At 44.4% G+C, this 26,922-nt stretch overlaps 1 protein-coding gene across 1 annotated transcript in view; it reads left to right on the top strand.

Annotated features, from left to right (window-relative positions):
- LOC129695805 (uncharacterized) overlaps positions 1 to 26,266 on the top strand; it is a 46,361-nt gene extending 20,095 nt beyond the window's left edge. Inside the window, exon 5 of the mRNA XM_055633131.1 lies at positions 26,082 to 26,266. Within this exon, the coding sequence (XP_055489106.1) occupies positions 26,082 to 26,092 (11 nt within the window). The 3' untranslated portion in view covers positions 26,093 to 26,266. The remainder of the gene's footprint in view (positions 1 to 26,081) is intronic.
- The last annotated feature ends 656 nt before the right edge of the window (positions 26,267 to 26,922 follow it).

Below are 26,922 nucleotides of genomic sequence, written 5' to 3'. Positions count from 1 at the left end.
TCATGAGTCCTCGTACTAAAACTAGCTTTTAACTTCAGATGATTTCATCATTATTGACCCTAACTACACTTCACGCTGCCTCAGACAAGCAGCCAACATAATCAAAGACTTGTCCCACCCCGGTCATTCCTTCCTCTCCTTTCTCCCGCCCGGCACAAGGTACAGAAGCTTGAAAGTGTGCCACACCAGGCACAGGGGAAGTTTCTTTCCCTCTGTTATCGAGTTTCAGATTGTCCTTCGATAAGCTAGAGCACTGTCTGATTTACCTCTACCCCATTGCGGACACTGGACTGGAACTGGTGTGCTATAATGCTGAGAACTATAGTTTTATTCTTTATCTTCAACTTTGCTCTATTGTCTTTATATTTGACTTAATTGTAATTATGTCTAGTTTTATCTGATCCGATTGGATCAGATAATAGTGTGTATAAATGCAATCAAATACAACCTAAATCTAATCAACTTATTTTAAACCCACTCCCAAAACTGTCATGATAGTATTTGAACTTATGCTCTCTGATCATTAGCTTACCTCTCGGGATAATGGGCCTGTCCCACTTAGGCAACTTTTTAGGCCAGTGAAGGAGACTCTGCGCTCAACACATGATCGCCACATGGTGGCCACATGTTCGCTGATGGTCTCTGGTGAGTCCCCTTCATGGTCGCGAGGAGATCCCGCATTCTGGGAAATAGTAGCAGCCTCAGTATGGTCGCCGCAAATTTTTCAGAAATTGGTCTCCATGGAGAAAATCGATAATTCTGTAGTCATAGGTGGAGTTGTAGTGGGGTCACCATGTGGTTATGGGTAGTCGAGGTAGATTTAGTTAATCGCCTTTGCTGACCGGTCATTTTCATTGGCTCATTGGTGAAAAAAAAAAAGGTAAGCAGGAGTTTTTAGAACCAAGGATAACCGACCGGTAATGTAAAATGTCCACCGAACTTCACAGCTGGCTTATTAAAAGTTGTCTGGCTTCTTAAAAGTTGTCTCCACTCCTTCTCCCCCTTTCCCCCCCCCCCCCCCCCCTGCACTCCCCCCCCCCCTTTTATAAGCTCCCCCCTAAACCCCCCCCCCCCCCCTCCCCCCCCCCCCCCCCACACAAAACACACAGAGAAAAATCAAACACATACAGTTAAAACATACAAAAAAAACAAAAAAAATAGAAAAAAACGGGCACGCGGCTGACAGGGCACCGGCTTGCGGCGCCCCCACCGTGTGTGTGTGTGTGTGTGTGTGTGTGTGTGTGTGTGTGTGTGTGTGTGTGTGTGTGTGTGTGTGTGTGTGTGTGTGTGTGTGTGTGTGTGTGTGTGTGTGTGTGTGTGTGTGTGTGTGTGTGTGTGTGTGTGTGTGTGTGTGTGTGTGTGTGTTCCACTCTGACAGCCGCCGTTCCAGTTTCCGGTTTTTCCGGCGACTACCGGCAACCTCACAGCCTCCGGCAGTCCGCTTAAAAGTTGCCTAAGTGTGACATGCCCATAACTAGTCCAATAACATTATGTCATCTTGCTCACTAACAGTGTGAAATGTCACAGATATTCTTCATCAGCCGCCACCCACATCATGTCTCCGCAAACGTATGACATTCAAGAAATTGTTTTTATGTCGTTGAAATGAAATGTGTGTGATGCAGAACATTAATACATAGTGGTACATAGTTGTACATAGTGGTGCAAAACCAAAACATTTTATTGTCAGTATTTATGTTTCAGCAATTCTTGTCAACCTCCTTCTTAAACATTTAAAAAAAAAAGGTTTTCTTTACTGCAAAAACTTACACTACTTTATTTGCAGTTTTTGCAGTTATAACATTTCACATACCATTTTACAACAGTACAACTTGAATATTAAAACAAGGACAACTTAAATTCTTGATTTTTTTAAATGTATACAACAATGAACCCAATTCATCCACTCATTACTTTTGACTTAACCAAAATTATTTCTGAAATATTGGTCATAACTTTGGTGCAAAAATGCTCCAATATAAGGCTCAGAATGCACCAGAGAGCATCCAAAACCCCAGAGCTTCCAGGGCCCTTAAGCAGGCTCTGGACCCTGGCCACAAGGGACTTTGTTCATGATGTGCGCTGTGTGCACTTTATTTTACATAAAATGTTTGTAATCCTGTCATGCCACCTCCCTTTTTGAAAAGCTTTGTACAGGCCTGCTTAGCTTCTTGGTAAATACTTCAAGGGGTTTTAACACAATTTACAACTACATAGAGCAATCTCTTGCCACGTCAGAATTTGGAATAAAATGGCTGTTTTGTGAGTCTTGTAGGGAACATGTGAACAATGTGAGCTGCCCATCACAGCTGAATGATAGCAGACAAGACCTAATTTAAGGCTTTTGCCCTGGGAGAGGGTGCCAGCAATAGTCTGATGATCTTTCCAGTCATTTTTGAGGAATTTTCAGGGTCAACATAGCTGGTTTACCTCCAGTATTGTGAGGCCTCTCCTGAAGTCAGTTCATGTTTCAGAAGCTTTCTTGATGCAGGATCACTGATTGATCCATTAGATCAAGAGCTTTGAGCTGTGTTTGATGTCTTAATCTTCAAATACTCTTCTCTTCAGTCAATTAAAGGCTGCACCGGTGGACAGGAGAAGATGGTGATTTTTGCCATCAATGCTTAAGTGACTCTAAGATATTGGATGTGGTCCATGTTTTCCAGAAGCTTGCCGTGCAATTTTACTGTCAGTGGGTAGTATTCAGTATTGGGGCAGGCTTCTAGATTACGTTTTAGGATATTCATGCTCAATGTCCTGAATGCCTCCATAAACAAGTTAACAATAATCTTACATAGAAACATAGAAAATAGGTGCAGGAGTAGGCCATTTAGCCCTTCGAGCCTGCACCGCCATTCAATATGATCATGGCTGATCATCCAACTCAGTATCCTGTACCTGCCTTCTCTCCATATCCCCTGATCCCTTTAGCCACAAGGGGCACATCTAACTCCCTCTTAAATATAGCCAATGAACTGGCCTCAACTACCTTCTGTGGCAGAGAATTCCAGAGATTCACCACTCCCTGTGTGAAAAATTTTTTTCGCATCTCGGTCCTAAAGGATTTCCCCTTTATCCTTAAACTGTGACCCCTTGTCCTGGACTTCCCCAACATCGGGAACAATCTTCCTGCATCTAGCCTGTCCAACCCCTTAAGAATTTTGTAAGTATCTATAAGATCCCCCCTCAATCTTCTAAATTTTATGGATCCAATAGTAGCATTTACGTTAGAAATATGGAATGTTATACAGGTGCACAACCTTTTATCCGGTGTTCCAGAAACCGAAAAGCTCCGAAAACCGGCCATTTTTTCCAGATGTCGTCTGCGCACCAAAGCTCGCGTTTGGCGCCAAACCTGACCCAAAACGACCCACGGTCAACCCAGGTCTGTACTACTGTAGCGGCTGCCTCCTCCCTGGAGACCGGGAGACGCTTAAACATCTGTAAATCATTGCTTAAATGTTAGTCAGTTAGTTTGGAGGGCTTTTATGTGAAGGGGGTGAAGGGGTAAACTTTAATTCTTAGTCCCCTACCTGGTCGGAGAGGCAGGGAGCGGTCAATGCCTTACCGGGTCGCTGTGCAGTAAGCTCCGCAGCGCTGTGGCCGTGTGGGGGCGCGGGCGGCGCCGGTTGTAGCTCCGACCCCGGCAACTCTACCCCTGGCTGCGAGGCGCTCCAAATCCAGCACGCCCCAGCTCCGCGAATGTTGGGAGTCGGCGGCGTCGCAGCGCTAGGATACCAGCGGGGTGCGGGCAATGCCTTACCGGGGTCGCCGTGCGGCAAGCTCCGGAGCGCTGTGGCCGCCGACACACAACATCGCGGAGCGTCGCTGGATTTGGAGCCGCGCAGCCAGGGGTAGAGTTGCCGGGGTCGGAGCTCTGCGGCTCCAAATCCAGCGACGCTCCGCGAATGTTGGAAGAAGGCGGCCACAGCGCTCCGGAGCTTGCCGCACGGCGACCCGGTAAGGCATTGCTCGCTCCCCGCTGGTATCCCAGCGCTGCGACGCTGCCGACTCCCGACATTCTCGGAGCTGGGACGTCCGGCCGCGGGCCGCGCTGGATTTGGAGCGCCTCGCAGCCAGGGGTAGAGTTGCCGGGGTCGGAGCTACAACCGGCGCCGCCCGCGGCCGGACGGAGCCCCCAGCTCCGCGAGGTTGGGAGTCGCCGACCAGGTAGGTAGGGGACTAAGAATTAAAGTTTCCCCCTTCACCCCTACACCACCACCACCACCACCACCACCACATAAAATCCCTCCAAACTAACTGACTAACATTTATGCAATGATTCTCCCGGTCTCCGGGGAGGAGGCAGCTGCTCCAGACTTTTCAAGCCGCCCGCGCTACCTACCTAATCTACGCTAAAAATCTTCCATTCTGAAATCCGAAAATGTCCGAAATCCGACAAGTGTCTGGTCCCAAGGCTTTCGGATAAAAGGTTGTGCACCTGTAGTGGAAAAATACAAATTAAAAAGAGGGGTTCACGCATTGAAGTGGTTCGCATATGACTCAAAGTTTAAGCCAGGGGTGTATGTTTCAAAATTCACAGAATGGGCACAAAAAGGCATAACGGCAATGTATACAGTTTCAGAAAATGGCGAGTTTATGAGCTTCCAAGATTTAAAGTCAAAGTATGGTCTCGAAAACAAAGATTTTTTTAGATACTTGCAATTAAGAGACTACTTTACAAAAGAGATAAGGCCAGAACTAAATGAAACTTCAAATAATGTGATCAAGGTGATTGTGGATGCATACAAACAGAAGGGGTCTCGGGTCATCTCTGCTTTCTACCAAGCTCTGGTGGGAAGCGGGGGAGAATCAACGCTCTACATAAAAACAAAATGGAAAGCAGAATTAATGATTCAAATAACAGAAGAACAATGGTATCAAATGCGTGAAACACAATGTTCATCCACAAGCTCACTAGTATGGAGAGAATTTTGCTGGAAGAATCTATCTTGCTTTTTTATAACGCAAAATAAAAAGCAGACAACTTGCTGTCCAACAACACTGTTGGAGGCTGTGTGGGAGTACGGAGGCAGACCACTCGCATATTTTCTGGAACTGTTTAAAGATAAGGCCATACTGGGAAAATGTTAATGCAGCTGTAAATAATATCTTGGGTTATAAAATCCCAAATACCTGCCCTGTGATGTATCTGGGGCATATTAAAGATAGTGTAAAAATAGAAGATACATATTTGATTAAAGTTTTGCTTGCAGCAAGTAAGAAGGCCATTACCAGGGAGTGGCTTAATGAAAAAAGTCCAAAACAGGAACAGTGGTTAGAAATTGTGTGAGACATTTTTAACATGGAGAAATTGACATATTCCTTGAGAGTCTACTCAAGTCAAGTCAAGTCAAGTCAAGTTTATTTGTCACATACACATACGAGATGTGCAGTGAAATGAAAGTGGCAATGCTCGCGGACTTTTGTGCAAAAGACAAACAACAAAACAACCAAACAAATTATAAACACAATCATAACACACATATTCTTTTACATAATAAATAATGGAAGAAAAAACGTTCAGTACAGTTAGTCCCTAGTGAGATAGGCGTTTACAGTCCGAATTGCCTCTGGGAAGAAACTCCTTCTCAACCTCTCAGTTCTCACCGCATGGCAATGGAGGCGTTTGCCTGACCGTAGCAGCTGGAACAGTCCGTTGCAGGGGTGGAAGGGGTCTCCCATGATTTTATTTGCTCTGGAGTTGCACCTCCTGTTGTATAGTTCCTGCAGGGGGGCGAGTGAAGTTCCCATAGTGCGTTCGGCCGAACGCACTACTCTCTGCAGAGCCTTCTTGTCCTTGGCAGAGCAATTCCCGAACCAGATGGTAATGTTCCCGGACAAGATGCTTTCCACCGCCGCTGCGTAGAAGCACTGGAGGATCCTCGGAGACACTCTGAATTTCATCAATTGCCTGAGGTGGTAAAGGCGCTGCCTTGCCTTACTCACGAGCACTGAGGCGTGTGATGCCCATGTCATATCCTCGGAGATGTGGACTCCCAGATATTTAAAACAGTTCACCCTATCCACAGGATCCCCATTTATCCTCAATGGAGTGTACGTCCTCAGATGATGTGCCCTCCTAAAGTCCATGATCAGCTCCTTCGTTTTTTTGATGTTCAAGAGGAGGCTGTTATCCTGGCACCAGAGTGCTAGATCAGCCACCTCCTCCCGGTAGGCCTTCTCGTCGTTGTCTGAGATCAGGCCCACCACCACAGTGTCATCAGCAAACTTAATTATTGAGTTGGAGCTGAACCTAGCCACACAGTCATGTGTGTACAGGGAGTACAATAGGGGGCTGAGGACGCAACCCTGGGGCGATCCTATGCTCAGGGTGAGGGACTTCGATGTATTCCCTCCCATCTTGACTACCTGGGGCCTGGCGGTGAGAAAGTCCAGGACCCAGGCACACAGGGAGGTGTTGAGCCCCAATTCCATTAGCTTCCCGGCCAGTCTGGTGGGGACTATCGTGTCAAGTATCAAGGAGAATTCATTTGAGAAGATCTTGGAAAAATGGACCGTTTATTTGAGCCATGACACCAATTAGATAAATGCCGAGCTAGATAGGGGAAGATTGCATTATACAGAACTAGATGGTATGTTTGTATGAATGGTGAATTATTTCTAGATAACTAATCAATGTAATGTATTTTCTTTTTTTAAGTTGGTAAGTGAACCACACGGTCTTATTCCAATTTTTGTATTTATTTACTTCTTTTTTCTTTTCCCCTCTATCTACTTATTTTTTTATTTTGATTGCTGTTTTTCTTACTTTGTTTTATTTATGGTGATGGTGTTGTACTGTTTTGTATATATCTCTTAAAAATCGATAAAAATTTAAGTGAAAAAAAAAAGAATTTTGTAAGTACAGGTGCACAACCTTTATCCGAAGATCCAAATAACGAAAACCTCCGAATAGCGACATTTTTTCAGTCCTTGAAAAAAGGTCCTTGAAAACGTTCACCGAGGGCGGCCCGCAGAGGTGACAGAGGAACCTCCGGTCGGTCCTCGAAGAAAGGGGAACTAAATCCCCATCCATAAAAGAGAAGGTGAGGGTATATTGCGCGGGAGGGTTAATAATTGACAATATGCTGCTGTCTGCCCGCTGAGTTAAAAAAGTTCCCACGGTAGACTCACGATACACAGTGTATCGTGAGTCTTGCGTGGGAACTTTTTTAACTCAGCGGGCAGGGAGCTGCAGATTGTCGCTCCCTTCAGTTTCACCCCACCTACACCCCTCTGCTTCCCGGCCATGTGTGTGACCCCTTCCCTCCCCTCTCCAGCTCCCCGTGCATTGCACCGGCGTAGGGGCTTTGCACTGTCTTCACGTCGGCAATGCCAGTCACCGGAGACGTCAGGACCAACAGGACACCGACCCCCAGGCCCACTGCAAGCACGGAGATCCCAGAGACCCACAGCCAGCAGCAGCCCAGCCCCGTTCCAACTCCAGAGGAAAACTGCAAACTAGCGGGAGACATCGGGACCACCAGGAGCCGCTCCCCGATGGGCCGCTACGGCGACAAGTGGCAGTTCGCCCACAGCCCGAGCTGTGCCCCCTCATCGGGACACCGACCCCCAGGCCCACTGCAAGCACGGAGATCCCAGATCAGCAACTCCAGCCCAGCCCCGCTCCAACTCCAGAAGGCCAGAAACTGATGGTGCGCAAGGTGCGTCTTGTTCTTGAGGTCGCGCAGCGCGTCGCCGTAGCGGCCCATCGGGGAGCGGATTCCTCTGGAGTTGGGGGTGGGGGGGGAGGGGGAGGGGGGTATTGTGCTGTTTTATCGCCCCCTGCTATCCCAGGGACAGGGAGACAGGACGTTCACCGAAGGCGGCCCGCAGAGGTGACAGCGGAACCTCCGGTCAGTCCTCGACGAAAGGGGAACTAAATCCCCATTCATAAAAGAGAAGGTGAGGGTATATTGCGCGGGAGAGTACGAATCCCAAGGCAAAGTTGAGTGAGCGTTCACCGAGGGTGGCCCACAGAGGTGACAGCGGAACCTCGGGTCGGTCCTGGAAGAAACGGGAACTAAAAAGAGAAGTGGAGGGTATATTGCGCGGGAGGGTATATCGCCTACCTGGAAGAAACCAGACATTTTTTCCAGGATGTCATCTGCACACCAAAGCTCACGTTTGGCGCCTCTGCTGCACACGGATATAAGAGTGTGAAAATGTCGCCTTAGGCCGCCTAAGGGCATGTAGCCCCGCTAGGGTGACATGAGTGCGGGAGGTGATTCAATGCTGCGGTCACATTTACAAATTCAGGAATTCATTCAACACACTGCATTTCATACAGACATTTATTCTGCAAGAGAAAAACTACACTGAAGACTCAAACTCGCGACCGAGGAACTGCCGGGATCAAGGCGCAAACTCGCGACCTTGCGGATATGAGCCGAGCACTCTACCACTGAGTCAGCCATTAAAATCTACGCTAAAAAATTTCCATTCCGAAGACCGACAAATTCCAAATTACGAAAAGTGTCTGGTCCCAAGGCTGTCGGATTAAAGGTTGTGCACCTGTATCTATAAGATCCCCCCTCAATCTAAATTCTAGCGAGTACAAGCCAAGTCTATCCAGTCTTTCTTCATATGAAAGTCCTGACATCCCAGGAATCAGTCTGGTGAACCTTCTCTGTATTCCCTCTATGGCAAGAATGTCTTTCCACAGATTTGGAGACCAAAACTGTACGCAATACTACAGGTGTGGTCTCACCAAGATCCTGTACAACTGCAGTAGAACCTCCCTGCTCCTATACTCAAATCCTTTTGCTATGAATGCTAACATACCTTTCACTTTCTTCACTGCCTGCTGCACCTGCATTCCTACTTTCAATGACTGGTGTACCATGACACCCAGGTCTCGTTGCATCTCCCCTTTTCCTAATCGGCCACCATTTAGATAATAGTCTACTTTCCTGTTTTTGCCACCAAAGTGGATAACCTCACATTTATCCACATTATACTGCATCTGCCATGCATTTGCCCACTCACCCAGCCTATCCAAGTCACCTTGCAGCCTCTTAGCATCCTCCTCACAGCTAACACTGCCCCCCAGCATCGTGTCATCCACAAACTTGGAGATGTTGCATTCAATTCCCTCGTCCAAATTAATATATATCGTAAATAGCTGGGGTCCCAACAGTGAGCCTTGCGGTACCCCACTAGTCACTGCCTGCCATTCTGAAAAGGACCCGTTTACTCCTACTCTTTGCTTCCTGTTTGCCAGACAGTTCACTATCCACATCAATACTGAACCCCCAATACCGCGTGCTTTAAGTTTGTATACTAATCTCTCATGTGGGACCTTGTCGAAAGCCTTCTGAATGTCCAGATATAACACATCCACTGTTTCTCCCTTATCCACTCTACTAGTTACATCGGCGAAAAATTCTATAATATTCGTCAGACATGATTTACCTTTCGTAAATCCATGCTGACTTTGTCCAATGATTTCACCACTTTCCAAATGTGCTGCTATCCCATCTTTAATAACTGACTAGCAGTTTCCCCACTACCGATGTTAGACTAACTGGTTTGTAATTCCCCGTTTTCTCTCTCCCTCCCTTTTTAAAAAGTGGGGTCACATTAGCTACCCTCCAATCCTCAGGAACTACTCCAGAATCTAAGGAGTTTTGAAAAATTATCACTAATGCATCCACTATTTCTGGGGCTACTTCCTTAAGTACTCTGGGATGCAGCTTATCTGGCCCTGGGGATTTATCGGCCTTTAATCCATTCAATTTACCCAACACCACTTCCCGGCTAACCTGGATTTCACTCAGTTCCTCCATCTATTTGACCCGCGGTCCAAAGCTATTTCCTGCATATTATTTATGTCTTCCTTAGTGAAGACAGAACAAAAGTAGTTATTCAATTGGTCTGCCATGTCCTTGTTCCCCATGATCAATTCACCTGTTTCTGACTGCAAGGGACCTACATTTGTTTTAACTAATCTTTTTCTCTTCATATATCTATAAAACTTTTGCAGTCAGTTTTTATGTTCCCTGCCAGTTTTCTTTCATAATCTATTTTCCCTTTCCTAATTAAGCCCTTTGTCCTCCTCTGCTGGACTGAATTTCTCCCAGTCCTCTGGTAGGCTGCTTTTTCTGACTAATTTGTACGCTTCATCTTTTGCTTTGATACTATCCCTGATTTCCCTTGTTATCCACGGATGCACTACCTTCCCTGATTTATTCTTTTGCCAAACTGGGATGAACAATTGTTGTAGTTCATCCATGCAGTCATTAAATGCCTTCCATTGCATATCCACCGTCAACCCTTTAAGAATCAATTGCCAGTCAATCTTTGTCAATTCACGTCTAATACCCTCAAAGGCACCTTTCTTTAAGTTCAGGACCCTTGTTTCTGAATTGACAATGTCACTCTCCATCCTAATGAAGAACTCAACCATATTATGGTCACTCTTGCCCAAGGGGCCATGCACAACAAAACTGCTAACTAATCATTCCTCATTACTCAATACCCAGTCTAAAATATCCTGCTCTCTCGTTGGTTCCTCTCCATGTTGGTTTAGAAAACTATCCCGCATACATTACAAGAAATCCTCTTCCTCAGCACCTCTGCCAATTTGATTCACCCAATCTATATGTAGATTGAAGTCACCCATTATAACTGTTTGACCTTTATTGCACGCATTTCTAATTTCCTGTTTGATGCCATCCCCAACTCCACTACTACTGTTAGGTGGCCTGTACACAACTCCCACTAACGTTTTCTGCCCCTTAGTGTTTCGCAGCTCAACCCATATCGATTCCACATCCTCCAAGCTAATGTCCTTCCTTTCGATTGCGTTAATCTCCTCTCTAACCAGCAACACTACCCCACCTCCTTTTCCTTTCTGTCTATCCCTCCTGAATATTGAATATCCCTGGATGTTCAGCTCCCAGTCTTGGCCACCCTGGAGCCATGTCTCCGTGATCCCAACTATATCATAATCATTAATAGCTATCTGCACATTCAACTCATCCACCTTATTACGAATGCTCCTTGCATTGTGGCACAAAGCCTTCAGGCTTGTTTTTACAATGCTCTTACGTTGAAAAGTGGCCCTTTTGTATTTTTGCCCTGGATTTGTCTGCCTGCCACTTTTACTTTTCACCTTGCTACCTATTGTTTCTTCCCTCATTTTACACCCTCTCTGCTCACACATTTAAGAAACCCACCACCTCTTATTCTCTGTTTATTATTTTTTTCTTCATCCCCCCCTACATGTTGTGTCTGTGTGCTTCCCTTCTCTGCCTCTCTGCCTCACACACAGTCTACTAGCTTTTTCTATTTGAGTCCCTCCCCCCAACCATTCTAGTTTAAAGTCTCCACAGTAGCCTTTGCAAATTTCCCCACCAGGATATTGGTCCCCCTTGTGTTCAAGTGCAACGCGTCCTTTTTGTACAGGTCACACCTTCCACAAAAGAGGTCCCAATGATCCAGAAACTTGAATCCCGGCCCTCTGCACCAGTCCCTCATCCACGCATTTATCCTCCACCTCACTCGCGTGGCACAGGCAGTAATCCCGAGATTGTTACCTTTGCGGTCCTTCTCCTTAACTCTCCTCCTAACTCCCTAAATTCTCCTTTCAGGACCTCTTCTCTTTTTCTACCTATGTCATTGGCGCCTATATGTACCACGACCTCGGGCTCCTCTACCTCCCACTTCAGTATATCTTGGACACGTTCAGACACATCCCAGACCCTGGCACCATGGAGCAAATTACCATCTGGGTCTCCTGACTGCATCCACAGAATCGCCTATATGACCCCCTAACTATAGAGTCCCCTATTACTACTGCCCTTCTCTTCTTTTCCTTACCGTTCTGAGCAACAGGGCAGGTCTCTGTACCGGAGGCCCAGCTGCTGTTGCTACCCCCAGGTAGGCTGTCCCCCCCAACAGTACTCAAACAGGAGTACTTATTGTCAAGGTGTACAGCCACCAGGGTACTCTCTAGACCCTGCCTGTGCCCCTTGTCCCTCCTAACCGTGACCCACACCTGCCTCCTGTGGTCTTGGAGTGACCACCTCTCTGTAACTCCTCTCAATGACTTCCTCGCTCTCCCTGACGGGAGGTCATCGAGCTGCTGCTCCAGGTTCCTTATACGGTCCCTTAGGAGCCCCCCCCCCCCCCCCCCCCCCCCCCCCCCCCCCCCCCCCCCCCCCACCCCCCCCCCCATCCCAATGCACCCCGGCCCAAATGTGGACGTCTGGAAGGCTATCAGATTCCTTGACCTCACACATCTGACATCCAGAACAGTAAACTGCCCTGGAACTCATACTCCCCCCTTACCTAGGATACAATACAAAGTACAATACAATACAATACAAACTACTGGAAGAAATCAGCAGGGCTCCTGGGCCTCTGTAAAAAACAAGCCCCGCTCTCGGGTTTTAACCCTACCACTCGGACATTGCTCCTCCCTCTTGTTCGTCATCTGACAGTAAAGTTGGGCATCAATGGCACAATCCACCAGCATTCTCAGTCCACCAACACAGCCTGGGCAACAAATCATGGGCTGGCTCGTAAGATGAGCTACCATCGCTCATAAACTGATCTTCCCACCTAGCATGTTCTGGACCATTATACACTTTTCCAACAGAGTTTTCATGCAGTCAGTCTTAGAAGTGTTACTGATTTATTTTTTAATTAAAGAATTTGCTTCAATGACGATAGGTTTTCCCAATTACCATCCAGTTACAATCATCTTTCTGATATCATTAAAGAATTCATAATTATCTCAGGGAGAAACCTTTGTTAAAGTAAACAAGTTGACAGAGGGAGTTGACAGTGAAAATAGGTTAATTTTCCTTAACACTGGCGTCATTCGTCTTGATATATTCCTCAGGGCAAAAATGAAGGAGAAGAAATTCCCAAAAGATACAGAAACCATGCCAATCATGAGATGTTCGGTAACGGAATCATTCAGAGAATTAATCAGATTGCACCATTATTTCCAGAGAACTCTCCCAAAAGAAATACAACAACAAAAATCAGTCACAGGACTTTTGCGGCATTACTGTTTGTAGATTTCTTCAAAAAGCAATGTAGGAGGCTGTTTGACAATAGAACAAGGCATTGCATGCGAGCGGCTTGGTTGCTTTGAACAACATGACATGATACTCTAGAAATGTTGCTTCTTTTGAAATCTAAATTGCAACTCCCAGCAGGAAGTTCTGTCTATTCTTCATCTCATTATTGGATTTTTATTTAATAAAGTTGAGCACTAATACAGAACTATGCAATAGGAATATAATTTTGGAACACTCATGTTAGCATAAATCAACTGTGGAATCTGCTGCATTGAAGGTCTCCAAAACCTGGGACATTTATAGCCCCCTTTTAAAAAGTAACAATATATTCAGTTTGTACGAGTACAAGAAGTATTGTGTATTTTGTCACCTATCAACGTTACCATTATGCATTTTTTAGAGTTAGTCATGAACAGACTTCTACATATAAAATGTCCGTTCAAATGTTGCCTTGCACCGTGCAGCAGGAAAGATATGTTCAAAGCTGAATATTTATAAAAGTGAAAGCTTCAATTTTCCTGTGCCGAACTCTCAGGAAGTTAAAATAATCTTACCAGGATAAGGAAGGAAAATTAAACAGGAAGCTTTATTGCTGGATAACAAAATCCTGAGCCACTTATATGACCCATAATGGAAATGTGCATTTGTCAGTCGAGTCAGCAGAAAAATTATCATCGCTTGGAAAACAGCTCTGCAGCTGACTTAAAAAATCACCACTAATGGAATGCTTTTGTTTTTCTAATTTACTTCCCATAGATGCAAACTTCCTGTTTGTCATATTTCATTTCTCAAGAATCTGATAATATAACCATATAACCATATAACAATTACAGCACGGAAACAGGCCATCTCGACCCTTCTAGTCCGTGCCGAACACATATTCTCCCCTAGTCCCATATACCTGCGCTCAGACCATAACCTTCCATTCCCTTCCCCCGTCCATATAACTATCCAATTTATTTTTAAATGATAAAAACGAACCTGCCTCCACCACCTTCACTGGAAGCTCATTCCACACAGCCACCACTCTCTGAGTAAAGAAGTTCCCCCTCATGTTACCCCTAAACTTCAGTCCATTAATTCTCAAGTCATGTCCCCGTGTTTGAATCTTCCCTACTCTCAGTGGGAAAAGCTTTTCCACGTCAACTCTGTCTATCCCTCTCATCATTTTAAAAACCTCTATCGTCCCCCCTTAACCTTCTGCGCTCCAAAGAATAAAGCCCTAACTTGTTCAACCTTTCTCTGTAACTTAGTTGCCGAAACCCAGGCAACATTCTAGTAAATCTCCTCTGTACTCTCTCTATTTTATTGACATCCTTCCTATAATTAGGCGACCAAAATTGTACACCATACTCCAGATTTGGTCTCACCAATGCCTTGTACAATTTTAACATTACATCCCAGCTTCTATACTCAATGCTCTGATTTATAAAGGCTAGCATACCAAAAGCTTTCTTTACCACCCTATCTACATGAGATTCCACTTTCAGGGAATTGTGCACAGTTATTCCCAGATCCCTCTGTTCACCTACATTCTTCAATTCCCTACCATTTACCATGTACGTCCTATTTTGATTTGTCCTGCCAAGATGTAGCACCTCACACTTATCAGCATTAAACTCCATCTGCCATCTTTCAGCCCACTCTTCCAACTGGCATAAATCTCTCTGTAGACTTTGAAACTCTACTTCATTACCCGCAACCCCACCTATCTTAGTATCATCTGCATACTTACTAATCCAATTTACCACACCATCATCCAGATCATTGATGTACATGACAAACAACAGTGGACCCAACACAGATCCCTGTGGCACCCCACTCGTCACTGGCCTCCAACCTGACAAACAACCATCCACCATTACTCTCTGGCATCTCCCATTCAGCCACTGTTGAATCCATCTTGCTACTCCACCATTAATACCCAACCATTGAACCTTCTTAACCAACCTTCCATGAGGAACCTTGTCAAAGGCCTTACTGAAGTCCATATACACAACATCCACTGCTTTACCCTCATCAATTTCCCGAGTAACATCTTCAAAAAATTCAAGAAGATTAGTCAAACATGACCTTCCAGGCACAAATCCATGTTGACTGTTCCTAATCAGACCCTGTTTATCCAGATGCTTATATATATTATCTCTAAGTATTCTTTCCATTAATTTGCCGGCAGCTTTATACAAGGGAGGCACGGTGGCGCAGTGGTAGAGTTACTGCCTTACAGCGGCAGAGACCCGGGTTCGATCCTGTCTAAGGGTGCTGTCTGTATGGAGTTTGTATGTTCTCCTTTGACCTGTGTTGGTTTTCCCTCGGAGCTCCGGTTTCCTCCCATAGTCCAAAGACGGACTGGTTTGTAGGTTAATTGGCTTTGGTAAAATTGTAAATTGTCCCTAGTGTGTAGGATAGTGCTAGTGTGCAGATATCACCAGGCGGTGGGCCAATGGGCCTGTTTCCTCGCTGTATCTCTGAATTAAACTAAGATAAAGACAAGGCCTATTATCTGGTCCAGGCTTTTCTTTATCCTAGTGCAGGGCAATGAGATTGTAAATTACTAAAGTGCTAGAAATAGTTTATTTGTTTGAAGTTTAATCCACAAATTATGGTTGGTACACCACTGCTGTACACCATACATCTAATGCCTACAGTGATGTGGCAAAGGAGATTTGCAGGTTTTGACAGAGTGGACTGGTAGCTTCTAGCCTGGTGTGGTAGTTACATCAAAAGTTACAGAAAATAACTTTGGAATTTTCAGTATAGCCTATCGTTTTTTTTGTATGCTGTACAATCAAATATTAGGGGGAAAAGATCAATTTTTAATGCTTGAAAAATATTGAGAAATGTATGCTTAGCATATCATGAATATGTATTGATATGTGTGTAGGTCATCTGGTTTGCACAATAATTTATAGCAATGAAAAACATTTGTCATTAATTGTGCAAAATCTGTGCATACAGTACAAGGTCCTCATAAACTGAAGCGGGTCTTTCCCGGTGGATTGATGCCTGTCTGACTAGTTATGGGGAGCCTTGATTGGCATCTGATGAGGGGTGAGATTCTTCCATTATCCTTCAGCCAGATTTCCCTTTGTGGGGTTTTCTTAATGTAAATGTTCTTTTCCAAGTACAGTACAATTTCTAATCCAATATTTCTTAAAAGATCAATTGAATCAACACAAAGTTTGCTGTAAGTAAACTCATCTGCAGGTAAACTAAACTAGTCTCCAAATGCCTCAATCTGTAACTCAGCACCCACCTCTGGAACTGAATCCTTGACGTTGTGACCCACAGACTGCAATCCGAGTATAGGCAGTAAAATCCTCAAGGTGGTGTCTTGCAAGGTTGCGTTCTCAGCCCCTTACTGTATTGCCTTTGCACTCATGATTGTGAGGCTAAATTCTGCTCTAGTTGCCTTTACAAGTTAGAAGATGACACCCGCATAGTGAGCCGGATCTTGAACAATGATGAGACATAGTACTGGAAAGAGAAAGCAAATTTAAAACAACAACCTTGTCCTCAATGTTAGCAAAATGAAGGAACTAGTCATCAACTTCTGCAAGCTGGGTGTTTGTTGTACATGCCCCAATCTACATCAATGTTGTTGAGGCAGAGATGTTGAAAGCTTGATGTAACAAAGTTGAAAACTATCAAGTTTCTATCAACTATCACCAACAATTTGTCTTGGTCCAATTACATTGATATCAGTGCCAGGAAAGCCTCTACTTCCTCAGGAGAAGAAGGAAATTTGCTTTGTCTCCATTGACGTTTACCAATTTCTATTGATGCTCTGTAGAAAGTAATAATAAACCAATACCTGATCCAAGATGGCGCCCAACCCAGGCAACAATTAGTGTGCTAGTCACGGAAGCGGATCTGTAATCACACATCACAATCGCTCCACACTTTTAAATCTCTACCCCTACAGCATTTCTTACTTTAATTGTGCTATCTGTGCACTGGCTCGATTGTAATCATGTATTGCCTTTCCGCTGACTGGTTAGCACGCAACAAACGCGTTTCAATGTACCTCGGTACACGTGACAATAAACTAAATTGAACTGAACCAATACTTTATGTAGTAAATGAAACATTACAAATAGTACTTACAGACTGTTGATCTTGCCATTTTTTCTTACTGTCGAATTGGCTTAATGTTATATTCATGAATGCAGCTACACATTCTAAAAACTCTCCTGTGGTTATACATTGCAGAATGCCAGTTAATTTCACAGAACCCAAGAGTAATGACTAGATGAAGTACAGGAAGGAGATAGAGAGCTCCGTAACAATGGTGGTGCCAATACAACATCCTCTACCTCAATGTGTAGGAAAGAACTGCAGATGCTGGTTTAAATCAAAGGTAGACACAAAATGCTTGATGCACTCAGCGGGCCAGGCAGCATCTCTGGAGAGAAGGATGGGTAGCGTTTCGGGTCAAGACCCTTCAGCCTGATGTCAGGGCAGTGGGCGGTACAGAGATAAAATGTAGTCAGAGACAGTAAGACTGATAGGAGAACTGGAAAGGGGGAGGGGATGGAGATACAGGGAAAGCAAGGGCTACTTGAAGTTAGAGAGGTCAATGTTCATACTGCTGGGGTGCAAGCTACCCAAGAGAAATATGAGGTGCTGTTCCTGTAATTAGCGCTGGGCCTCACTCTGACAAGTGAGGCACGGTGGCGCAGCAGGAGAGTTGCTGTTTTACAGTACCAAACATCACCCATTCCTTATCTCCAGAGATGCTGCCTGTCCCACTGAGTTACTCCAGCATTTTGTGTCTACCAGTTCCTTGGTTTTGCTGATGTTGAGAGCCAGGTTATTGTGCTGGCACCATTTGGTCAATCGGTCGATCTCTCTTCTATACTCTGAGTCGTCACCATCAGTGACTCATCCCATAACAGTGGTGTCATCAGCGAACTTGATGATAGAGTTCGCACTATGTTCAAACCCTCAACACTGATGTTCCTCGGTGTTGTTTGCTCAGTCACATGTTCTACTACCTGTACACCCATGACTTTGTGGCCCAAATTTAAACAGTTTAAGTTTGCCGATTATACCATCGGCATGATCAATAACATTGATGAGATGGAATACAACAAAAACGTTAACAACCTTGGGACTCAATATAAGGACAATGACCTGGTCCTTAATTTCAGCAAGATGAAAGAATCAGTTGTTGACCTGAAGAATGGTGGTGGGGCTTCAACCTAATGGGCTTGTCCCACTTCGTTGACTTTTTAGACGCTCCACGCTCGCCACATGATTGCCACATGCTCGTTGAGGGTCTCTGATGAGCCTCCTTCATGGTCGCGAGGAGTTCCTGCATTCTGGGAACTAGACGCAGCCTCAGTGTGGTCGCCGCAAATGTTTCAACATGTTGAAAATTTTTCTGCGACTAAATATTGGTCGCCATGGAGAAAATCGATAATCCTGTAGTCGTAGGTGCAGATGTAATGGGGCCGCCATGTAGTTATAGGTAGTTGTAGGTCGTTTTAGTTAATTGCCTTTGCTGACCGATCATTTTCATTGGCTCATTGGGGGAAAAAAACGTAAGCAGGAGTTTTGAGAACCAAGGGTAACTGACTGGTAATGCTAAATGTCCGCCGAACTTCACAGCTGTGCACTTCTGGCTTATTAAAAGTTGTCTGGCTTCTCCACTCCTTTTCCCTCCCCCCTTCTCCCCCCTTTTCCCCTCTTTGTAAAGGATTTACCGTACACTGTGCTAGCCGTCTTAATTGCAGCATCAACCTTCTTGTTCATCGCAGTGTGTGTCTGTGTCACCTTGGCTTTGTACCGTGTGAATTTTAGACAGCGTTCCCCCATTTGCCCTGACCTCGCCTTTGCGATGTGTTTATGTGTGTGTGTGTTCCACTCTGATAGTCGCCGTTCCAGTTTCCAGTTTTTCAGGCGACTGCCGGCATCTTGACAGTCGCCGGCAGTCCGCTGAAAAATCGCCAAAACCCTGTCCGCACCATAGAGATGGTCGACAATTTCAAGTATTTGGTCATTCATGTAACTAGCAACCTGGTCTCTTTATGAATGAAATACATCAGCATCTGAGAAGATTTGGCATGTCCACAAGGATTTTCTTGAAACTCTATAGATGTGCTATAGAAAGCATTTGACAGGATGTGCCTCAGCCTAGCTTGACAACTGCTCTGCTCTTTGATGCCTGAACCTGCAGCATGGTGACCTCAGACTAGTCCATCACCGGACTCCTTACTTCCTACACTTAAAGCCCTGTCCCACTGTGCGAGTTCACCCAAGAGCTCTCGCGAGTTTTTAAAAAATCAAACTCGTCGTAAGCACGTAGAATGACGTAGCGGGTACGTCGGAGCTCGGGACGTCTCTTAGCGCTAACGGCAGGTACTCGGGAAACGTGGTAACTTGTGAACTTTTTCAACATGGTGAAAAAAGCCCACGAGTGAAATATACTCGGGATGTAAAAATTTGATACTTTTTAACACGTAGGTGCCCTGACCCACCTGGATAATAACAACTCCTACATCAGGTTGTTGTTCGTCGACTTCAGCTCCGCATTTAATACAGTCATCCCCACCAGTTTGATCACCAAACTCAGCAGACTTGGCATCACCACCTCCCTCTGCAATTGGACACTGGATTTCCTCACCAACAGGCCCCAGTCTGTTAGAATCAACCTCACCACCTCCACTCTGACACTGAAGATAGAAACATAGAAAATAGGTGCAGGGGTAGGCCATTCGGCCCTTCGAGCCTGCACCGCCATTCAATATGATCATGGCTGATCATCCAACTCAGTATCCTGTACCTGCCTTCTCTCCATACCCCCTGATCCCTTTAGCCACAAGGGCCACATCTAACTCCCTCTTAAATATAGCCAATGAACTGGCTTAAACTACCTTCTGTGGCAGAGAATTCCAGAGATTCACCACTCTCTGTGTGAAAAATGTTTTCCTCATCTCGGTCCTAAAAGATTTCCCCCTTATCCTTAAACTGTGGCCCCTTGCTCTGGACTTCCCCAACATCGGGAACAATCTTCCTGTATCTAGCCTGTCCAACCCCTTAAGAATTTTGTAAGTTTCTATAAGATCCCCCCTCAATCTTCTAAATTCTAGCAAGTACAAACCGAGTCTATCCAGTCTTTCTTCATATGACAGTCCTGACATCCCAGGAATCAGTCTGGTGAACCTTCTCTGCACTCCCTCTATGGCAAGAATGTCCTTCCTCAGATTAGGAGACCAAAACTGTACGCAATACTCCAGGTGTGGTCTCACCAAGACCCTGTACAACTGCAGTAGAACCTCCCTGCTCCTATGCTCAAATCCTTTTGCTATGAATGCTAACATACCATTCACCTTCTTCACTGCCTGCTGCACCTGCATGCCTACTTTTAATGACTGGTGTACCATGCCACCCAGATCTCGTTGCATCTCCCCCTTTCCTAATCGGCCACCATTCAGATATGTCTACTTTCCTGTTTTTGCCACCAAAGTGGATAACTTCACATTTATCCACATTATACTGCATCTGCCATGCATTTGCCCACTCGCCCAGCCTATCCAAGTCACCTTGCAGCCTCCTAGCATCCTCCACACAGCTAACACTGCCCCCCAGCTTCGTGTCATCTGCAAATTTGGAGATGTTGCATTCAATTCCCTCATCCAAATCATTAATATATATCGTAAATAGCTGAGGTCCCAGCACTGAGCCTTGCGGTACCCCACTAGTCACTGCCTGCCATTGTGAAAAGGACCCGTTTACTCCTTCTCTTTGCTTCCTGTCTGCCAGCCAGTTCTCTATCCACATCAATACTGAACCCCCAATACCGTGTGCTTTAAGTTTGTATACTAATCTCTTATGTGGGACCTTGTCGAAAGCCTTCTGAAAGTCCAGATATAACACATCCACTAGGTCTCCCTTATCCACTCTACTAGTTACATCCTCGAAAAATTCTATAAGATTCATCAGACATGATTTACCTTTCATAAATCCATGCTGACTTTGTCCAATGATTTCACCACTTTCCAAATGTGCTGCTATCCCATCTTTAATAACTGATTCTAGCAGTTTCCCCACTACTGACGTTAGACTAACTGGTCTGTAATTCCCCGTTTTCTCTCTCCCTCCCTTTTTAAAAAGTGGGTTTACATTAGCTACCCTCCAACCCTCAGGAACTACTCCAGAATCTAAAGAGTTTTGAAAAATTATCACTAATGCATCCACTATTTCTAGGATTACTTCCTTAAGTACTCTGGGATGCAGCCTATCTGGCCCTGGGGATTTATCAGCCTTTAATCCATTGAATTTACCTAACACCATGTCCCGGCTAACCTGGATTTCACTCAGTTCCTCCATCTCATTTGACCCCCAGTCCCCTGCTATTTCCAGCAGATTATTTTTGTCTTCCTTAGTGAAGATAGAACCAAAGTAGTTATTCAATTGGTCTGCCATGTCCTTGTTCCCCATGATAAATTCACCTGTTTCTGACTGCATTTGTTTTAACTAATCTTTTTCTCTTCACATATCGGCGTGCCACAGGGCTGTGTGCTCAGCCCTCTCCTCTATTCCCTCTTCACCCACGACTGCGTCCCTATGTATGGCTCCAACGCCATCATAAAATTCATCGATGACACCATGGTGGTAGGACTGATCAGGGACAATAACAAATCAGCCTACAGGGAGGAGGTCCAGGCAGCCTGGTGTGCCAATAATAACCTCGTCCTCAACTCAAAGAAGACAAAATAAATAATTGTTGACTTCAGGAAGACCAGAGGTGGCAGACATACCCATCCACATAAACGGGACTGAGGTGGAGCGCGTCTCCAACTACAAATTCCTCGGGGTACATATCTCAGAGGATCTGTCCTGGTCCCTCAATACCACCAAACTGATCAAAAAGGCGCAGCAGCGCCTCTACTTTCTGAGGAGGCTTAAGAAAGTTCACCTGTCCCCCCCAGATCCTGTCCAACCTCTGCCGCTGTTCCATTGACAGCATCCTGACTACCTGGTTCACGGTATGGCACAGCAGCTGCACAACAGCTGACAGGAAGGCACTGCAACGGGTGGTGAAAAACACTCATCACATCATCGGTGCCCCGCTCCCTGCCTTGGATGCCCTGCACCGCAAACAGTGTCTGAGACGGGCCGGGAAAATCATTAAGGACCCTTCTCACCCTAACCATGGACTATTTGCCCTCCTCCCATCAGGTACAGGAGCCTCAGGTCTCGCACAAGCAGGCTGAGGAACAGCTTTTTCCAAAATACCATTACCCTGCTGAACTCACAGGCCCGACGCTAGCTATCTTTTATACTCTTTTATCTGTATATATTTATTTGCCTATGTACTAGTTTATCCACATTGTACATATTACTACTTTGCACTCTGATTAGATGCTAAACTACATTTCGTTGTACCTGTACTCGTATTTGTGCAATGACAATAAAGTTGAATCTAATCTAATCTAATCTAATACCGTAGCAGCTCGTGAGTTTACCATAGTAGCTTGTGAGTTTACTGTAGTAGGACCTGGTGTCTTATATCACTATTGTATGTTCATGATGGAAATAGGATTACTCAGTATATTCAGTATATTTGAATTGTAGTTTTATGTAATCCACCCATAATTTCTGAGTTCCATTTCACAATATTTATCAGACATACAGAATGTTGCAAGGTAATATTTTGCCCAAACTCAGTTGTATCTTTCTATCTCAATAAATATGACAAAATATAGAATGTAGGTTATTTGTAATCAGTCACCCCATCCCAGAAACAACAGTACTTAAAGAAGAACATTTGTTTTACTAATTTACAAGCATGTACCATATATAGTCAGTTGATCCATATCCAGCAAAATGTTGTGATAATTGCATAAAAGGTATTATTGTCTAAGAAATTTAGTGTGGAATGACAATCCATCTCAGTACTCATTTAGGCAGCTGAGTAAAAGATTGTTCAAATGGTAGGTTCAATGAAGATCGGGCGACGGGGATTGGGAGTGGGGGAAAAGTATCTATAGTTTGGGACTTGCCTAAATTAGTAAGAAATTGTGATGCACTGTTGAAAATAGGTATCATCCAGTCATAAAATGTAACCGTTGATTTTGCAATGGAATCTTTGCACTGTAAAATTGCCTTAAACTGTAACATCAATGGTACATCGACATAGGTTCACCTCCAGCATCATTTACAAACTCACTAATCTGAAAAATAAGTTTTTATTTATTCACAACAATAGGAGGGGCAGGCACCAGGTATTGCTTGAATTGAAGACAGCACTTGTGCAATACTCTTCCTTAGAGACATCTCCCTGACTGGCTCCTGCCAAACAAGACTCGATGCACACCTGAATGGTCTCTGTGAGTCTTGCATAAAGAACCTGCTTTCTGGAGATGCAATTCTTTACCAACCTGTCCAGTTCCCTCTGATACCCTGGAAGCACTCTTCCAATTCTACTCCCTTTAATCATAAAGCAGCATCTTGCCTGAGCTGATGGAAGTGTGTTGCGTAAGATAAGTTCCTGCCTAAGTGACAGCAGCTGCAAAATTTTGAAATAGTTCGAGAAAACAGAACTGAAACTGAGGAGTGATACACGCCACTGTTTTAATTTTATTAAAATGCAATGAAGCAATTTCTAAGATGTTGATTTATCGAATAGGGAAATAATGTTCAGAATGGCCCAGAACTGAATTTTTTTTTTTTAAGTTTTATTTTTCACACCATATATGCCAATGACGAGGTTGGACAGTCTATAGTATGACTCAAAAGAAAGAAATCAAAAGTCAGAAAATAGTCCGTTTAAAGAACAGAGGAAACAGACAGTCTCTTCCGTTAAAACAATAACAGCTATATCGAGTGTGTATCTCATTTGTGCTTTTGTTACCTGTTGAACTTGATTTGCTCAATATGCCCAACGTAGTTCCCTTGTTCTACTTTCCTGCTATCTCAATGCTGACTTGCACCAAAGTCCCACTCATTCGATTCCTTTGTTCCTGCCAAACAAGGGAATTGGAGTTCAGAAGGATGAGAGGATATCTTATTGAAACATATAAGATTATTAAGGGTTTGGACACACTAGAGGCCGGAAACATGTTCCCAATGTTGGGGGAGTCCAGAACCAGGGGCCACAGTTTAAGAATAAGGGGTAAGCCATTTAGAACGGAGCCAAGGAAACACTTTTTCACACAGACAGTTGTGAGTCTGTGGAATTCTCTGCCTCAGAAGACGGTGGAGGCCTGTTCTCTGAATACTTTTCAAGAGAGAACTAGATAGGGCTCTTAAAGATAGTGGAGTCAGGGGATATGGGGAGAAGGCAGGAACGGGGTACTGATTGTGGATGATCAGCCATGATCACATTGAATGGGTGGTGCTGGCTCGAAGGGTCGAATGTCCTACTCCTGCACCTATTGTCTATTGGTTGCTGGTTAACCAGGCCTCAATTTTAAAACAATCAGAGTTGGTTTGAAGGCATTGCATGATCACAATGTTACCTCTCCATTTATCGTAGTCCATTACAACTGTTTGCTTGCTTTAAGATGCTCCTCATAACCAACTTGCCTGAGCACATTCTTACTGGTAGATCCAAATATCTCCCTATATTACTCAATCAGAAAATATACATGATGTGCTAATGGCCAAATGCAATCGATACAATTAATGGGAACAATTAAGTGGGTGAGGGAAATGGTGAACCATAAAAGATTGGTACAAAACAATTGAGTTAAATGATCTCTTTCTGTGTTGTAAATTCAATGTAATTCTTTATAATTCTCTTCAAACTCCGCACTAAATAAATATTAAATGAACCCTTAATTATTCACTCTCTGTATCCCCGCCATGTTATTTCATGACATCAAGATGATCCTTAGTTGCTTATCCAGAATTATTGGGTATTGTAAATATTCTTTTGAGTTTTGCCTGAGTAATTCTACTGCTGAACACATGCTATCAGTCTATTTTAGGTTTTATTGTTTATAAAGAAATGGATATGCATATTCACAATAAGCTAGTTCAGTATTTTAACTGTGCATGCCCTGGTCATGGGTCACTCGAGATAAACATTCTCGGCAGCTGAGCTGCTGCGTGTATACAGACCTGCGTTTCATCCGTAGTCAGGATCGAACCCGGATCTCCGGCGCTGCAAGCACTATTGAATTGCTACTGGAGTTAGATAATATAGAACAAGTGCGAATGGGTGATCTTGCTACCGTCCCCATCCCCTCCCGAGTGTCCCATCCCTGTCCGGGGGCAGCCGGGGTGACGGGATACCGGCCCGAAGCAGTGGTGGCCCCAGGCTGACAGCCAGCATGGAGAAGAAGTGCTAACTCCAGCTCAACCCTGCTCCAACTCCCATGGAACACGTTCCCCAATGGCCCGGGGACCGCCAGTTGCACCTCTCGCCTATTCCCGTAGCTGTTGATTATTATACAGGGGCGAACCACGCACCCCTCTCCTGCATAACCCCTGGAGGCAGATTTGTGAGCGGAGTCTCACTACCGTCCCCGTCCCCTCCCGAGTGTCCCATCCCTGTCCGGGGGCGGCCAGAGATATCTGGGGTGATGGGACACCGGCCCGGAGCAGTGGCAGCCCCAGGCTTACAGTCAGCGCTAACTCCAGCACAACTCTGTTCCAACTCCCGAGGAACCCGTTCCCTGACGGGCTGGGGACCGTCAGTTGCATGTCTTGTCTTATTCAGTGGCTGTCGGTTAACCCCCTCAGAGAGAGAGAGAGAATGTCCTCCAACGCTGCCGGGAGAGGTTCTGCGGAATTCCAGAGTGTGGGTTTGTGAAGCGAGATAGAAATAAGATCGAATTAATGTTCATAAAAGAGCGACGCTTGTCCGCTATTAAGTTGACATTCATTAAATTCACAAGATTAATTCATTGGTAGAATACTAGACAATTTATACACAGTTTATACTGCCAGCGCTTCGTTCGCTTTGTCTTTATTATGAATGACAAATCCCATGATTCCTTGCGTTTTTTGGAATACTGAACTCGCTTATCTGCTAACTTTCTGAATCAGCACCCAGCATTATAATAATAAGATGTCTCTGCTTAATTATAGGGACAACTTGAAGCTGTTAATGACCAAAATACATCCTCATTTCATCTTTGCCCTCTCAACAACGTTTTGAATCAGCAACTCTGAAACTAGACAGACTGCTGGATATATCTCAGATAATTTACTTTTTATATTAAAAGGAGTATAACTCAAAAAGTATATATGTGAAAATGTGTGTATTATTGGACATTACTGTTGGTACAATAGATTTTTGAAGTGCAAGATTTGCCAACAATGAACTATGATTTAAATAGAGCTCTTAAAGATAGTGGAGTCAAGGGATATGGGGAGAAGGCAGTAACGGGGTACTGATTGTGGATGATCAGCCATGATCACATTGAATGGCGGTGTTGGCTCGAAGGGCCGAATGGCCTACTCCTGCACCTATTGTCTATTGTAACTTAAATTACATTAAATAAAATTCACCATTATGTATGATGAATATTCTTGATGATAATTTAAAAATTAGATCCAATTTCCTATTTTTGATTGTATCAGCAGTGGTGTCTGGAAGTCTCCAAGTCCCTATAAAACTGAATCACTAAAAACTGAATAGGCTGAAGTATGACAACATAGATTTGACATTATTGGGTGTTCAACACCTTATAATAGAAGCCATGTAGTTGGTATATACCACCAGAGCAAAATATATATGCAAAGCTCATTAATCGACCAATTTCTACGTAAATTAATTACATCAATTTCAATTATGCAACGTATATCTGAAATTAATAAATATTTATTTCTGGGATCTCCTTTCTGTCAGGTTATCTTTACATAAAATGCTTATGATACTTGGGCTTTCAAAGGCTACCAGTCCAAAAGTTCTATTTCCAAGTGTTAT

Source organism: Leucoraja erinacea, chromosome 3, assembly GCF_028641065.1.
Source record: "Leucoraja erinacea ecotype New England chromosome 3, Leri_hhj_1, whole genome shotgun sequence".
NCBI lineage: Eukaryota > Metazoa > Chordata > Chondrichthyes > Rajiformes > Rajidae > Leucoraja > Leucoraja erinaceus.
Note: the sequence above shows the minus strand (reverse complement) of the source record. Positions and strands in the feature narration are given on the sequence as shown.